Source organism: Pelophylax lessonae (genome assembly GCF_965119305.1).
Source record: "Pelophylax lessonae genome assembly, chromosome: 2".
NCBI lineage: Eukaryota > Metazoa > Chordata > Amphibia > Anura > Ranidae > Pelophylax > Pelophylax lessonae.
The window spans coordinates 249,448,778-249,467,154 of record NC_138769.1 but is presented as its reverse complement, the minus strand read 5'-3'; the positions used below and the strand labels follow the sequence as shown (position 1 = coordinate 249,467,154).

Below are 18,377 nucleotides of genomic sequence, written 5' to 3'. Positions count from 1 at the left end.
AGCCCCGATTTCTGTACTATCAAGCACAAAGGTTTTACATTGATATCTGCTGCAAGTGGCAGTTCCAATCAGAGGAGGAAGAGGGTAGGTGGATTGACCAGGTTCACAGCCCTAGGCTGACCTACTCTGGTATTAAGGCTGGCCATACACCATACAATTTTCTTCTTCAACTTTCCTTTAGATTTACCAAAACCATGTAATATAGGGTCAAACCTAAACACTTTCAATTTGTATGCAATCAGACAGGCCCTTGCACTACATAGTTTAAGGTAAATCTAAAGGAAATTGAATAAGAAAATTGTATAGTGTATGGCCAGCCTAAGAGGAGAGCTTGCACCTGAACACCAGTGACCTCAGGTTAGCCTCAATGAAAAGCCCGAAAGGTGGATGGGTTGCAGAGGGGCAGACAAGGCTTTGTAATTAACAGCTTAGTGGGCTGTCAATTAGAGCTTATTGCAGCAGCCCTGTATTTTCAAGGAGCAGGATGCTCTGGTCCTCCAGCTGGCCAGTCCAAACTTATGTGCATTCTGGGTGCCACTAAAATTATATTGCATGACTGTCCTGGCATGTGTTCCTTAGGTTGCCTATCTCTCACATGTAAAGTTTTGGTGTTACTTATTTTCTTCATAACTCAAAAAAAAAAAAAAAAAAGAAGAAACGGTTTTAACGCAGTTCACACAGTATATAGGAAGTATTGGTTTCCTTAGGCACACATATGAATAGGAAGTGGGAGTTAAGACTAAGCACACTATAAGAATACCTGCCCTTACTCCAAATTTCAAACTTCTACAAAGTAGTAGCTATAATAGAGCCATACAATTATGACAAACCAAACATCGGTGACAGATAGCCTCATTATTGTGTACATGGCAGTGGAAGCAGTCATTGGAATATTTGCTATTATGGGGAACGCTTTGGTGATTTGGGCAGTGAAAAAGAATCCAGCTCTGCAGGATACAACTTTCTACTTCATTGTGTCTCTGGCAGTAGCTGACTTGGCAGTTGGAGCTTTGGTTATGCCCCTGGCCATTATCCTGACCCTGGAGATACAAATGTACTTTCATGCCTGCCTGTTTATTTGTTGTGTGATTATCATAATGACAAATGCATCTATTTTATCTCTATTGGCCATAGCTCTTGACAGATACATGAGAATTAAAGTACCAAACAGGTAAGATGTAATACATTTTTTCTTTATTTGATTGAGGTTTTACAAGAAAATGACAAATTCCCAAGCCTTTAAGGTTTTCTTTAATATTTTGCCATGGATTACTGAACTTTGCACATAATCTTTGTATATTGCATTCATTGCCGAAAAAAAAACAAAAAATGAATCAAACATTTATCTTTATTGTATGCAAAAGAGCAATTACCATGGTAGATACATTTATATAGATACTATTGCCAATGGATGTGCACAAATACAAATTTTATATAAAATATAAATGTAAATATTTGCTATCAACAAATATAATATTAACGTAATTTATAGGCAGAATTGATGTGCAAACCAGAGGTGATTCAACATAGGTAAAGGCTGTAAAATACAGTGGTGCAGGATGGCTCCAGGAACCCAAGCACGGTAAAAGAAACACAAAACCTATATCTATTTCAAAGGGAAAAGCCAACATGGCCTTGACATAATGCCAAGGTCCGATTAGAGAAAACTCCCGCTTAGCACAAAATGAAAAGCATAATGGCCACCTGCACCTTGTAAAAAAAGGGCATTAAAGGATATCTGAAACCAATGCTTGGCAAGCACAGTGGTGTGAATGGTGAAGGGAGCCTTTCCCCCGGATGTGTACAGCATAATGTCATTGCTTGGTGATAGAGGGGGGCACAGGACGTGGTGGTGGGGGGGGGGGGTGCAGTCAAGGAAGTGAGAAGGGGGAAGTAAGGGGTTGCAAGTGCAGTTTTGAGAAGGTAGGAGACCCTTTGTGCAAGTGTGGAGTGAATGATTTTAGGTGTGGTGGTGGAAGCGGTGGTGCAACTAAGTTGGTGACATTGAGGAAGGGTGTGCACAGGGGCACTGGTGAGAAAGTAATGGCACAGTGGTAAGGGTAGGGGTGGGTGAAAGCATGCAGGTGCTATGTTGGGAGGGATCCTTCATGCAGGCATGGAGTGAGAGTAGAGAGAAGCATGCACAAATGTTTTTGGGAAAAATACACAGTATTGGGGGACACAGTAGGGGGAGGCGTGGTGATAAATAGGTGAAAGGGGGGACATGTTAAGAGCCTGGGGTAAAGTGGAGAGTCAGTTGGGGAGAGGGAGACCTGCAGTTGTGGTAGTGGTGGTAAGAGAAAAGGAAGCATTGTGCAGGGTTGATGATGGGAGTAAAAGAAGGAGAGTGCAGGCATTGGGTGAGAGTGTGGATGGGGGGGGGGGGCTGTACAGGTGCATTGGTGAGAGCTAGATAAGGGAAGCTGCAGCTGCAGTGCGCACAAAGTAGAGGCGTGTAGGTGTGGTGGATTCTGAGGCGGTGGGGGTGCATTTATACTGGCTGCTGAGAGAAGGAGGGCTAAAAGTGTGTGGGTGCTAAGATAAGGAGAGTTCAGGTGCAGTAGATGGTCAGAGAAGGGGGTTGCAGACATGGTAGGTTCTTAGTGAAGGGGAACTGCAGATGCAGAAGATGGGTACAGGCCTGGTGTGTGATGACAGAAGAGGGATGTAGTGCCTTCTAATAGAAGAGAGGGGTGGTATATAGATAGGGAAAGAAGAAATGTGAAGGTGTAGTGCATGGTGGGGGAATGGGTTGCTACCTCAGTACAAGCTTGGCAAGGGGGGTTGTAGGCACGGTGAGTAGCGAGAGAAGGTGGGTGTAGACACAGTGATAGGTAAGAGGGAATAGGCAAGAGGGAATGAACGTGTAGTGGCTGGTGATAGAATGGCAGTGCAATGTGTGGGAGAGAAAGAGTGTACAAGTGTGGTAGATAGTGAGAGAACGGTGACGCAAGCATGTTGAGACAAAGGGACCAATGCCAACAGACTTTTAGTTAGACTGGCCAGCCGTAGGTAGGGCTTGGGATTTGATTGTTAGGATCCACTGCTGTTGATGCTGTTGATATTTTCTGTTGTTACTGTTGGGCCAGTCTCATGTCTCTACTTTGGCTTGGTGTGTTCTGGGCAGAAGGGAGCCAATAAAATTTGTTGGGTCACAGGTAAAACTGTATTGGTGCTACTGTTTGTTACTGTACTCTTTTTTATCTAAACACCTTACCTCTGCATGGTATTGCCTTTTAACCACTTTAAGACCAAGCCTATTTTTTGCGCTTACATTTTCTTTTTCCTATTTATTTTATTTATTATTTTTTATTTTTACACAGTTTAAAAAAAAATAAAAAATTTGATCATTTATATTTCTATTACAAAGAATTCCTTACATTCCTTGTAATAGAAATAGGCATGACAGGACCTCTTTATTGTGATATCTGGGGTCAAAAAGACCTCAGACCTCACAAGTACACTAAAAAAGAAAAAAGGGTAAAAAAAAGGGTTAAAAAAAAAAAAAAAAAAAATCGGCTCTTTAAGACGCCGCTCCGGTCCTCCAAGACCATAGAGTCAAGTGAGGTCCTTCCTGCCCTCACTCGACTTCCTGTCTTAGAGGATCCAGGACCTGATCGTTTTTCCAGCTGCCGGCGGGGCCAGTAAGCGGGGAAAAGGACCGAGACGCGGCGGGAGGGGGTGCACCTCTTCCGCTGCACCGTAAGGGTGATCCCGCGGCGAATCTGCCGCTGGGACCACCCTTACCTGAAAGCCCGCCGTTGAAAAAAATAACGGGGTTATGGCAGTTATCTGCTGCCAAAACCCCGGTATTTAGCGTCAAAGGACCAACGTAAATCGACGGCGGTCGGTCGGTAAGTGGTTAAAAAAAGCCCACTGAAAGATCCAGAAGTGTTAGGTGTCACTCCGATCCGGATACAGGGCAGATTACCACTAGGGATGAGCTGAATATTTAGTATGAAGCTAAGTTTGGACTGAGCATTGGCATTGTTTAGTGAATCCCGAACTTTTGAGACGTTTGTTGGGAAATGCTCTGCCAAACGCCCCATAATGTATTGCCAAAGCCATCACTAGCCAAAACTTTGCCAACTCCACCCCAATAGTTGTAGCATTGAGCGCAAAAAAAAAAAATACACCTCCATGCCCTGCTCCTAAATGCCAGTTTGGCAAAATTGCTTGCTGGTACTACTCAGGGATGGGCAATAGCTTGTCTATACCCTGGATAGTAGAATTTAGGCAATCAAAGTGGTATAAATATATATATAAATTAAATTATGTGTGTAGCATGTGACTGTGTAATAGTATGGATCACAATTGATATTTTAAAATTTGATCACAACAAAGAATAATTCACAGTAAAAATGATTCACAATAAAAAATTCATAATAAAAGCCTAGTGTGTCATAAAGTGCATATTAGTGCCAAAAAATGTGCCAAGAAATGTCCAAATAAACAGTTCATAGGTGACTTTGGTGCATGAATAGAAAACTTCAGTGCCAGGTAAGGTAAAGTGCAGGTGCTTAGAGCTGAGTCCTCCAGTAGTCCAACTGCTGGTACTTGACTTTAATGGATTAATGGGGGGTATACACTCACCAGATGTAGTGGGTCTTAAATACCGTATGGTAAAAAGACCTTTAGGGCTTTATGGCCTCCTGGGCCTGCAAGGTAACTGCTGGGCCTTGTAGTCCCCTGCGGTCCAGGATCCCTCTCCTGGATAGCCTCGATACTCAGGGTCCTCCTGGGTGAAGTTGGCTCTGTATACCTGGCACACATACAGAAAGGCACACCACTCTGGCTCCTCACAACTTCCCCTCGGATGTTTACCTATCCTATAGCAGCTGCTATTACCACTCCTTCACCCATTTTTTTACCTCCCCCCTTAAAATAGGACCACCATAGGCGCGAGGGATATACACCAATTGGAGTATATAATTTACCAGTTTGGCAAAATAGCTGGCTTTACAACTCTTTTCCTGCTGGAAAGTGGATTCTGCCCCCTTGCAGGAATTTTCAGCCTGTGCTCTACCACTGTGCCAGGCTCCTGGACACCATTTCTTTGCCTGTAAGACTGTCCCTTCTTTTCGCCATCATGTGCCCACTGGGTGAAAGGATACAAGAGTAGGAACAATGCTGGAACTTGTTCAGCTGTCCTTGTGTCCCCACAGGTGCTGTTGCCAATGCCAGAGCTGTCCCCTCCTCCTCTTCCTCCTCTTCAAAGCCATCTTCTTCTGAGACCTCCTCTGATCCATTATTCCCCCTTTACTGTGCCAGAGCCTTTTCTATGGCTCAGACTAAAAGATGCCAGAGCTGCAGCCAGTATGCCTAGGGGACAGGAGCCATATTAGGGCAGTGATTATTTCAGCTTTGCAGGGGGTAGGCCCAGTGGTGGTTAAACCCATGGCAACTTCCGACAGGAATGGTGATGTGTGACAATAACACTAACCTGCTGTCTGCTCTCTGGCTAAGAAAGTTGGTACACATGCCTTGCTTGGAACACATCTTCAATCTGGTGGTGCAGAGGTTCCTGGATAGGTAGTCAGGGTTACAAGATCTTCTATGGCAAGCCAGAGGAGTTTGTAGCAACTTTAGGTGGTCCTACCCAGCCAGTGGTCAGCTGGACGAAATTCAGCAGGAGTTCCATCTGCCCTTAAACTGCCTGATCTGTATCTCCCAAAAGTGAGTACAACCCTCACATTTTCGTAAATATTTTATTATATCTTTTTATGTGACAACACTAAAGAAATTACACTTTACTATAATGTAGAGTAGTGAGTGTACAGCTTGTATAACAGTATAAATTTGCTGTCCCCTCAAAATAACTCAACACACAGCCATTAATGTCTAAAGTGCTGGCAACAAAGCTGAGTATACCCCTAAGTGAACATGTCCAAATTGGGCCCAATTAGCCATTTTCCCTCCCCGATGTCATGTGACTCGTTAGTGTTACAAGGTCTCAGGTGTGAATGGGGAGCGGGTGTGTTAAATTTGGTGTTATCGCTCTCACTCTCTCATACTGGTCACTGGAAGTTCAACATGGCCCCTCATGGCAAAGAACTCTCTGAGGATCTGAAAAAAAAGAATTGTTGCTCTACATAAAGATGGCCTAGGCTATAAGAAGATTGCCAAGACCCTGAAACTGAACTGCAGCACGGTGGCCAAGACCATACAGCGGTTTAACAGGACAGGTTCCACTCAAAACAGGCCTCGCCAGGGTCGACTAAAGAAGTTAAGTGCACATGCTCAGCATCATATCCAGAGGTTGTCTTTCGGAAATTGACGCATTAGTGCTGCCAGCATTGCTGCAGAGTTTGAATGGGTGGGAGGGTCAGCCTGTCAGTGCTCAGACCATACGCTGCACACTGCATCAAATTGTTCTCCATGGCTGTCGTCCCAGAAGCAAAGCTCTAATAAAGATGATGCACAAGAAAGCCAGCAAACAGTTTGCTGAAGACAAGCAGACTAAGGACATGGATTAGTGGAACCATGTCCTGTAGTCTGATGAGACCAAGATAAATGCATTTGCTTCAGATGGTGTCAAGCATGTGTGGCAGCAACCAGGTGGGGAGTACAAAGACCAGTGTGTCTTGCCTACAGTCAAGCATGGTGGTGGGAGTGTCAAGGTCTGGGGCTGCATGAGTGCTGCCAGCACTGGGGAGCTACAGTGAATGCCAACATGTACTGTGACATACTGAGGCAGAGCACGATCCCCTCCCTTCGGAGACTGGGCCGCAGGGCAGTATTCCAACGTGATAACGATCCCAAACACGCCTCCAAGAGGACCACTGCCTTGCTAAAGAAACTGAGGGTAAAGGTGGTGGACTGGCCAAGCATGTCTCCAGACCTAAACCCTACTGAGCATCTGTGGGGCATCCTCAAATGGAAGGTGGAGGAGCACAAGGTCTCTAACATCCACCAGCTCTGTGACGTCGTCATGGAGGAGTGGAATGGAACGGGACTCCAGTGGCAGCCTGTGAAGCTCTGGTGAACTTCATGCCCAAGAGGGTTAAGGCAGTGCTGGAAAATAATGGTGGCCAGACAAAATATTGACACTTTGGGCCCAATTTGGACATTTTCACTTAGGGATGTACTCACTTTTGTTGCCATCAGTTTAGACAATAATGACTGTGCGTTGAGTTATTTTGAGGGGACAGAAAATTTACACTGTTATACAAGCTGTACACTCACTACTTTACATTGTAGCAAAGTGTCATTTCTTCAGTGTTGTCACATGAAAACATAAAATATTTACAAAAATGTGAGGGGTGTACTCCCTTTTGTGAGATGCTGTATATGTGTGTGTGTGAATATATATATATATATATATATATATATATATATATATATATATATATATATATACACAGTATATATATATATATATATACAGTATATATATATATATATATATATATATATATATATACACACATATATATATATATATACACACATATATATATATATACACACACATACCTACATACATATATATACACACACACACACACGCATAAAGACACTTTTTGAAAAAAATGTAAGCACATATTTTAAATGTATTAAAACATTTTTTTAATGTTTTAATACATTTTACATCTTATGACAGAGCCAGTTAGAGAGAGGGGTGTAAGTGAGTAAAAAAAGGGGGTGAGAGAGAGAGATAGAGAGTGGTAAGCGGGAGGGGGGTGAGAAAGAGAGGAAGAGGGAGGAGTGAGAAAGAGACAGAGGTGGTGTGAGAGAGAGGGGGGGGGAGTGAGAGAGAGAGAGGGGGTGCGAAAGAGAGCATAAGAAAGAGAGACAGGTGGGTGAGAGAAATAGAGAGGGGGTTGGAAAGGGGGGGTGAAATAAAGAGGGGGTGAGAGAGAGGGAAGTGAGAGTGAGGGGGAGTGAGAGGAGGGGAGAAGGGGGTTGAGAGAGGAAGAGTGACACGGGGGGGCAAGAGAGAGAGGGGGTGAGATAGAAGAGGGTGAGAGAGAGAGGGTCTAAGGAAGAGAAGGGGTGCAGGTGAGAGATAGAGAAGAGGGAATGTGAGTGAGAGAGGAATGGTGAGTGAAAAAGGGAGAGTGAGGGGGTGAGAGAGAGGGAGGGGTAGAGAGAGAGAAAAGGGGGTGTTCAGTTTGCCTGCTACTCACAATCATGACCCCAGGGTGGTCTCCCCTAGGCTCAGTCAGCCAGGATCTAGAGCTGATGTGAGATGCATATTTAAATCTGCCACCTTACTTACAAGCCCTTTCACAGCAGCGTGTGCATATCAGGGGGTGGAGTGTGAGGCAGGGCAGACATAGCAAGGATGGGATGGGAGGCGGAGCAGATTTAGCCTCCTCCCTCCTGCTTATACAGTACACTGTATACTGGGCACTGCCAATTGGATCAGCACATCAGCACAGTACAGTACTCTCGCACCCAGCTCAAAGTCACCCCCCCCCCCACCCCAGCCAGCAAAGGAGGTGAAGAGATGATGCAGCGGATTTAGTGCTGCTGGTATAATATAATTGATTACTTGCTCTGTGTAGTGCATGACAGGGCACAGCGACAGTGGGTCCCTCTTCCATCGGGGTCATGTGTTTCCCACACCTCTGTACATTGGAGGATTCACTGGTGTCTCAGGCACGCCTTTTGTACCATTTGTGTTCCTGCAGTTGTGGCATCATGGACAGGACACTTGAGGCAGGGCAGCAGAAGGAGGAGGAAGATGTGACATATCAGGGCTCATTCTATCCAGACACCATGCCCATGAGTCCACAGGAGTTGGGGATATTGGAACTGAAGATAACATGTGGCTGTCTTCCATGAGTGGGTTTCATCACTCCCAAACACCGAGAGTAGTACATGGCTGGGAGGAGGTAATGTTATCCTCATCAACCATGAGAATTCGGGTTCCTCATCCTCCAATGGTGCATGAGATTCATATTGCTTCAGAACCTGTGAACGGACCCTAGGATTTATGGCATTAAGGAGAGGGACCATTACTGTCTGTCAACCCTCTGTAATCCGCATTACAAGGGGAAAGAGGATGAAGCATCTAAAGCCGGGGTCTCCAAACTTTCAAAACAAAGAGCCAGTTTACTGTTCTTCAGGCTTTAGGGGGAGCCAGACTGTTGGGAGTAGAAAATGTCCTGGCATGATTGGGAGAAAACAATTCCATCTTTGCTGTTGGGGGGGATTAGTGCCCCATTGTTGGTTTCAGTGGAAGGAATAATGCCCCAACATTGGTGCCATTTTAAGGGGCAGTGCCCCATTGTTGGTGTCAGTGGAGGGAACAGTGCCCCATTGTTGGTGTCAGTGGAAAGAACAATGCCCCCCCATTTGTGTCAGTGAAAGAAACAAACAGTGCCCCATCGTTTATGTCAGTGGAAAAAGCAGTGCCCCATCATTGGTGTCTGTGAAAGAAACAGTGCCCCATTATTGGTATCAATGGAAGAAAAAGTGCACCATCGGTAGTGTCAGTGGAAGAAACAGTGCCTCATTGTTGATATCAATGGAAGAAACAGTGCCAGATCATAAGTGCCAGAGAAAGCAACAGTGCCTCATAGTTGGTGTTAGATGAAGGAACAGTGCCCCATCGTTGGTGTTAGATGAAGGAACAGTGCCCCATCGTTGGTGTTAGATGAAGGAACAGTGCCCCATCGTTGGTGTCAAAGCATAACAAAACAAAATGTAATGTAATGTAAATAAATCCCATTACACATCCACACACTCCTCACACGGAAGCATGGCATGGACAGTTACATGCATGACAAGATCCAGCAACCGCTTAGTAATTTACATAATGGGGGGAGGGGGGCACATACGTGGGGGATTTATCCTAGCAAAAAGACAACAACCAGAAAATACACAGTTTACGTATAAATAACTCACAGACTAGTTTATTTCCTAAGCAAGGATTAGGAGCCTAATATTACAAAAATGGTTTATAAGAGATCATTTTGTTAAGCCCTATTATGCCCCTCTTTTCCCCCCTTCCATCCCCTCTTTCATTACAAGGACTTGTAAAAATCTTTTGATAATAAATGTGTCACTACCCCCTGAACTAACCAGTGGTTGTAGTGGGTCCTCCTGTCCTGCAGCAGTGATGATTAATAGTGATGAGCCAAATGTACCTGGGTTTTGGTTCTGTGAATATTACGGAAGTTTTAATCCAGAATCCTTTTGAATTGGAATTTGAATACCAATAAAGTCCATGATTTTTTTTCCATGTCTGATATTTGTGCAGATAAGATGTTTTATCCCTTTGTTTGTCTAATGCCCTGGCAATGAACCCATTCCCTCTGTATCAAACATATGTGGAAGCCCTGTTGCCTCATCAAGGCCTCCTCTGTATGGGCTATCTATGAGTGTCTCCATTTTAGAGCATACTGTATTTAGCAGTGGAAAAATTAGGGACAGATCTGTTTTGCACAGATCTCAAAGAAATACACAAAGGTGGCCAAGATTCAAATAAGAACCCCCATGGCTCTTGAATACAGACAACTTTTGTTTAGCCTTTATTTTAGCATTATGGCATTTTATCACAGAACTGACACAAACTATCCAAGACAATGCATCTATATTGCCACTTCATGACTCATTTCTCATCTTACCACAATTCTGCACTTGTGTGGTTACACATTCTATTGTAAACTGATAAGATCTCAACACCAAGTATACATACAACTACACATATCAATGATCAGTACATCAAATAACTCCAAAAGCTGTTAATTATACCAAAATAATAAAGTAACATCACTGATGCAGCTCAACCAATCTTAGTCATAATCATAGCTATATATCAGTGCTAAAGGAAATCATTATTTATAAATAACAAACACACAGAGCAAGGTCAAACTTAGATTATATAGTGCAGTATACTTATGATAAAAAAAAAAAAAAACTGTGAAAACTAAGTGACAAAAGAAGCAAAAGAAACCATGGAGAAAAAAAAAAAAACTAACAAATAATGTATACAAATTGCACCAAAATTAATACGAAACAGAACACAAATTAAATAAACGTCAAACTTGTAAAAGCATAAGACAGAAAAAAACATGCAAAAATAATAACATAGCAAAAACATAAAATAACCCAAATTTCTTATAGATACAATTATCCTGTCCCACAATCCATTGACAGAAGTAGAAAGCGCATCATAAAAAAAAACTTGCAATTTACTTATATATAGGGCAATGCAGCAAGGAGCAAGGTCTCTTACCTTCTCCTCTACTAGTCAGCCATTCTCACCTTACCTTGCTGGGATTGAAAGGAATTATAATTGGTACTTTCACCTATGAGGGATCATGAGACTCACTCCCTCCCATGTACAAAAACATGTATAACAAATATCCAGGTCTTTTAAAACATGGGTATTGCATAATACTTATAATAATAGTACACCTAGGGGTACCCATTTAATTGGTGGAGGAAGGATTTTGCTTTCTCATGTCAGAGCCTCCATTAAAGAGAACAATAAGCAACACAATAGTGATATCACCAAATCTCACATCAAATCTTTAGCTGGCCATAGATAGCCCAATGGCTTTAATGAAACAAATCAAAGGGATTCCGCCATCCACACAAATGAAGTAGGTGAAAGATTTCCCCCATGGCCGGGACATTATATTCTGACAGCAGGACCCACCACTCCCAGAATACAATAATCAGTGGCTGAAGCCCCTAAAGGACAAATGTGTTCCAGCATGACCCTTCGTTGATCAAGAGATCAACTTTTTTCAAGTAGGGACAATAACATACTGATCGAAATTCAGCCAGTCCCTGCTAAACTGGTTAATTTCTGATCAGTTCCTATGTTTTCATGCATGGACGAGTGGCTTGACTCTGTTTCCATGTCCTATGCATGAAAACAAAGTAACTAGGGTGCACACAATTGGCAGCAGGTTCACTGGACTGATGAGTCAACATTTTAAATATTTGGCTGTAGCAAAAGGATTTTTTTTTCACCAAAGGCCTGGAGAACACTACAATATTAAGTGTCTGCAAGCAAAAGTAAAGCATTGTGGAGGTTCCTTGCAAGTATGGGGCTGCATTTCTGCAAATAGTGTTGGAGATTCGGTCAGGATCAGTGGTGTCCTCAATACTGTGAAATATAGGCAGATACTTAGCCATCATGCCATACCATCAGGGAGGTATGTGATTGTGATTTATTCTGCAGCAGGACAACAATCCCAAACATACAGTCAATGTCATTAAGAACTATCTTCAGGGTAAAGAAGAACAAGGAGTCCTGGAAATTATGGCCCCCACAGAGCCCTGCTCTCAACATCATCAAGTTCATTACATGAAGAAATAGAAGGAATTTCAGGCAGCCTACATCCACAGAAGGTCTGTGGTTAATTTTCCAAGATGTTTGGAGCAACCTACCTGCTGAGTTCCTTCAAAAACTGTGTGCAAGTGTACCCAGAAGAGTTGAAGAATTGATGCTGTTTTTGAAGGCAAAGGGTAGTCACACCAAAAAAAAAAACAAAAAAACATTGATTTGATTTGGATTTCTCTTCTGTTCCTTTACTTTCCATTTTGTTAATTGATAACAAACTATTAACTCTTCAATTCCCAAAAGCATTCTTAATTTACAGCATTGGATCACCTCTGCCTAAAACATTTGCACATTACTGTATGTATATATATATATATAATATATATATTGTGGCAGTGCAACTAGTGGCGAGCAGGTATTTCTCCCAGGATTATCTACCAGGCAGGTTGAGAGGCTCCAGGAGGACTGTTTTACTGAGAGAAGACTGGGTTTTCAGTTTCCCCTATGCAGTGGTGGGATTCAAAAATTTTAGTAATCAGTTCCGACTTTCCCAGCAGAATGACCAGCGTGCCCCCTTTCAATGCACAATGACCAGCGTGCCCCCTTTCAATGCAGAGAGACCAGCGTGCCCCCTTTCAATGCAGAGAGACCAGCGTGCCCCCTTTCAATACACAGTGACCAGCGTGCCCCCTTTCAATGCACAGTGACCAGCGTGCCCCCCTTTCAATGCACAGTGACCAGCGTGCCCCCCTTTCAATGCACAGTGACCAGCGTGCCCCCCTTTCAATGCACAGTGACCAGCATGCCCCCTTTCAATGCACAGTGACCAGCGCTGCGTGCCCCCCTTTCAATGCACAGTGACCAGCGTGCCCCCCTTTCAATGCACAGTGACCACAGCATTGCCCCCAATCATTGCAGAGTGCCAGCCACAGAATTGCCCCCAATCATTGCAGAGTGCCAGCCACAGCATTGCCCCCAATCATTGCAGAGTGCCAGCCACAGCATTGCCCCCAATCATTGCAGAGTGCCAGCCACAGCATTGCCCCCAATGATTGCAGAGTGCCAGCCACAGCATTGTCCCCAATGATTGCAGAGTACCAGCCACAGCATAGCCCCCAATGATTGCAGAGTACCAGCCACAGCATTGCCCCCAATGATTGCAGACTGCCAGCCACAGCATTTCCCATAATGATTGCAGAGTGCCAGCCACAGCATTGCCCCCCCAATCATTGCAGAGTGCCAGCCACAGCATTGCCCCCAATCATTGCAGAGTGCCAGCCACAGCATTGCCCCCAATCATTGCAGAGTGCTAGCCACAGCATTGCCCCCAATTGCAGAGTGCCAACCACAGCATTGCCCCAAATTGCAGAGTGCCAGCCATAGCATTGCCCCCAATTGCAGAGTGCCAGCCACAGCATTGCCCCCAATTGCAGAGTGCCAGCCACAGCATTGCCCCAAATTGCAGAGTGCCAGCCACAGCATTGCCCCAAATTGCAGAGTGCCAGCCACAGCATTGCCCCCAATTGCAGAGTGCCAGCCACAGCATTGCCCCCAATTGCAGAGTGCCAGCCACAGCATTGCCCCCAAATTGCAGAGTGCCAGCCACAGCATTGCCCCAAATTGCAGAGTGAGCCACAGCATTGCCCCAAATTGCAGAGTGACAGCCACAGCATTGCCCCCAATTGCAGAGTGCCAGCGATCCCCCCGCGAGACCCATGCACTTACCTCACGGACGGTCTCGCAGTCGCAGCTTCTCTTCAGTCCCCGGCTCCCCGCGTCTCCGAGTCCTCAGTCCTCCCGCGGTGCCTCCTCCTCGTCCAATGGCACGGTGTTTGCCTTTCGGCCAATCAGGAAGCGAGAGGACCCGCTCCCTGATTGGCCAGGAGGAGGATCCGTGTGACAATAGCGAATTCTCATTCGCTATTGTCACAGAATGGGCGGGTCGGGGCGCACTGCTATGCCCCCCGGCCGCCACGTCTGCCCGAGTGCGGGACATTCAATTGTACTGCGCGTCCTTAGATGCGCAGAGGGATTCAGCCGGTTCTGCGAACTTGCAGAAAGTTAGCAACCGGTTCTATGGAACCGGTGCGAACCGGCTGAATCCCACCACTGCCCCTATGGTGGATAAAGTCCAGTTGGGGACAAGGAGTCTGGAGATTTCCAAGTGATATGGGTGGGAGGAAATCTCCAATCCTGGGACCAGGTCTTAGGAACAGCCAGCACACTGATTGTGCAGGTGGATCTGGGCCTTTTAAGACAGACAGGAGCAGGGTTCTGGGCTCCACCCTCCTGAGGTGTCCTGGTGTGCAAGGGAGAAGGGTGCATGTTTGCATGGTACAAGTAGATGGGGTGAGCCTTTGGGCTGGAACAGCAAAGAAAGCTGGAGAAAGTGTGCTAACGGAGGTACAGTGTTTGAACTCTGTTAGATGGCCAAGAGGGTCAAGGCTTAAAGCCTGAGCAGCGGTGCTGCTAGAGAGCCAGGTGGCTTTGGATTTTTCATTTACATTATTGCTGTGGAAAGCTGAAACCCCTACATGGGCAACTGTTATGTTATTGGACTTGTGTTTCTTTATATTTCCCTTTAATAAAAGTGGGCCAACAAGCCCTTAAACAGCACAACTGCGTGGACTAAGCTCACTGGTAGGCTCTGCACTCAATCTAAACCCCCCCCGAATATCACTATATATATATATATATATATATATATATACATACATACATACATACATACATACACATATATATATATATATATATATATATATATATATATATATATATATATATATATATATATACATATACACAGTGCCTTGCAAAAGTATTCGGCCCCCTTGAACTTTGCGACCTTTTGCCACATTTCAGGCTTCAAACATAGAGATATAAAACTGTAATTTTTTGTGAAGAATCAACAACAAGTGGGGCACAATCCTAAAGTGGAACAAAATTTATTGCATATTTCAAACTTTGTTAACAAATAAAAAACTGAAAAATTGGGTGTGCAAAATTATTCAGCCCCTTTACTTTCAGTGCAGCAAACTCTCTCCAGAAGTTCAGTGAGGATCTCTGAATGATCCAATGTTGACCTATATGACTAATGATGATAAATAGAATCCACCTGTGTGTAATCAAGTCTCCGTATAAATGCACCTGCACTATGATAGTCTCAGAGGTCAGTTTAAAGCGCAAAGAGCATCATGAAGAACAAGGAACACACCAGGCAGGTCCGAGATACTGTTGTGGAGAAGTTTAAAGCCGGATTTGGATACAAAAAGATTTCCCAAGCTTTAAACATCCCAAGGAGCACTGTGCAAGCGATAATATTGAAATGGGAGTATCAGACCACTGCAAATCTACGAAGACCTGGCCGTCCCTCTAAACTTTCAGCTCATACAAGGAGAAGACTGATCAGAGATGCAGCCAAGGGGGGCTATGATCACTCTGGATGAACTGCAGAGATCTACAGCTGAGGTGGGAGACTCTGTCCATAGGACAACAATCAGTTGTATACTGCACAAATCTGGCCTTTATGGAAGAGTGGCAAGAAGAAAGCCATTTCTTAAAGATATCCATAAAAAGTGTAGTTTAAAGTTTGCCACAAGCCACCTGGGAGACACACCAAACATGTGAAAGAAGGTGCTCTGGTCAGATGAAACCAAAATTGAACTTTTTGGCAACGATGCAAAACGTTCTGTTTGGCGTAAAAGCAACACAGCTCTTCAACCTGAACACACCATCCCCACTGTCAAACATGGTGGTGGCAGTATCATGGTTTGGGCCTGCTTTTCTTCAGCAGGGACAGGGAAGATGGTTAAAATTGATGGGAAGATGGATGGAGCCAAATACAGGACCATTCTGGAAGAAAACCTGATGGAGTCTGCAAAAGACCTGAGACTGGGACGGAGATTTGTCTTCCAACAAGACAATGATCCAAAACATAAAGCAAAATCTACAATGGTTCACAAATAAACATATCCAGGTGTTAGAATGGCCAAGTCAAAGTCCAGACCTGAATCCAATCGAGAATCTGTGGAAAGAACTGAAAACTGCTGTTCACAAACGCTCTCCATCCAACCTCACTGAGCTCGAGCTGTTTTGCAAGGAGGAATGGGCAAAAATTTCAGTCTCTCGATGTGCAAAACTGATAGAGACATACCCCAAGCGACTTACAGCTGTAATCGCAGCAAAAGGTGGCGCTACAAAGTATTAACTTAAGGGGGCTGAATAATTTTGCACGCCCAATTTTTCAGTTTTTTCTTTGTTAAAAAAGTTTGAAATATTCAATAAATTTTGTTCCACTTCATGATTGTGTCCCACTTGTTGTTGATTCTTCACAAAAAATTACAGTTTTATATCTTTATGTTTCAAGCCTGAAATGTGGCAAAAGGTCAAAAAATTCAAGGGGGCCGAATACTTTCGCAAGGCACTGTATATATACACACACACACACACACAAACACAGTATATCATACAAAAGTATTCAGTAAATGAAGAATGAATTTATGAATTTACTGCATAATTAATGGATTTTTCTTCTTCTAGGTATAGAAGTTTAGTCACCAAAAAAAGGACCTGTGTGTGTATTTTCGTATCCTGGACTTTGTCAGCAGCTGGGGCATTGGTGCCAATGTATGGATGGAACAACAAGTCTAGAGTTAAAGAAGAAGAAAATAGTACCTTTAAATGTATGTTTTCCAGTGTCATGAGTTTCGACTACCTTGTTTACTTTTGCTTTTTTGGTTGGGTTCTTTTACCCTTATTTACAATGACAGGTTTATATATAAGAATATTTCAGCTTATAAAAAAACACATGAAACAAAATATCTCCAGCTTCCAGGAGAAAACTTTTGCCTATGGAAAAGAGCATAAAACAACAACTTTCCTATTCTCAATAATGGGTCTGTTTGCAATTTGCTGGTTGCCCATATCCATCCTAAACTGTGTAACCTTCTTCTATCCTCCTGTTGTACAGTCTGGTGCTTTCCAACCTGTTCTGTTTCTCAGCATTCTGTTGTCCCATTTCAATTCAGTTTTGAATCCCATTTTCTATACTCTAAAAATTAAGAAATTCAAGTATACAATTATTAACATTATTAGCAGATATATAATTTGTAGGGATGAAGTAATTGAGGCGTCCAGTGTAGAAAACACTCAAGATAAGATACTACAAGGATAGGTAATACAAGAATAGACTTTCTTTATATTGCTCAAGGCGGATGGCATTTCTATAAGTCTCAATACTTGCTTACATACATATACTTATTACATACATATGCATATACATACTGTATTGCATATATATATATATATATATACATATATATATATATATATATATATATATATATATATATATATATTATATCGTTATTCAGACACCATCTTGCAAGGATTTTGTTTGTACAGTCAAGAGCTGAAAAATCAAATGATTTAAATGTTGGTTAGCTTACTTAAAGAACACAATTTTATTCAAAAAGCAACGAAAGAAAACCAATAATTGAATAAAAATTACATTAATACAGCAGTTTATAGATAAATGTTTACGTATTGATGCTTGTAACTGTGCCTAGACCACATCTACAGTACTACAGAAGGCCTGTTCATTGAAGAAATAAGGAAATATTACAAAGAGTCCATATACCTCATGGTAAATAAATTTTTCATTAATTAATTGACATCTTTAGCTACAAAATCCTTTGCTAGGGTTTAAATGTTTTGCTAGGCTGTCTTTTACTTGCATTACTATGGCAGGCACTTGAACACAGTATACTGTATGAAAGTATGCCATCTTAATTGCTATGGCTGGGACATCTACATGATGCTGGCTAAGAAGTAGTGTTAATGGGCGCTTCATCTGGTAAGAGTCATCCCTTTGCTTATTCCATCCTCCTTACTGGACAGCTGGCTCTCTCCTATTGAGCCGACGCTTCACCTGGTAAGAGTTGTCCCTTTGCTTATTCCATCTCACGCTAGGACCACAGTGCAGACTACATCTTATTGCACGGAGGGAGGATTTTAATTTCAAGAAAGTATCTATCTTTCCTATATAGCACAATATTGCATTGCGCATCTGACTTGGTATTTTATATATTTTTTATTCTTCAATAAATCTGATTAGTTTTAATTGACA

At 43.2% G+C, this 18,377-nt stretch overlaps 1 protein-coding gene across 1 annotated transcript; it reads left to right on the top strand.

The window, feature by feature from the left end:
* Window positions 1-821: 821 nt before the first annotated feature.
* On the top strand, window positions 822-17,423 carry LOC309548047 (adenosine receptor A3-like; the record flags this gene model as incomplete). The annotated part of the gene is made up of 2 exons (XM_082248015.1): window positions 822-1,171; window positions 16,790-17,423. The coding sequence occupies 2 exons, from the start codon at window positions 822-824 to the stop codon at window positions 17,421-17,423; spliced, it is 984 nt and encodes a 327-aa protein (XP_082104141.1).
* Window positions 17,424-18,377: the final 954 nt, after the last annotated feature.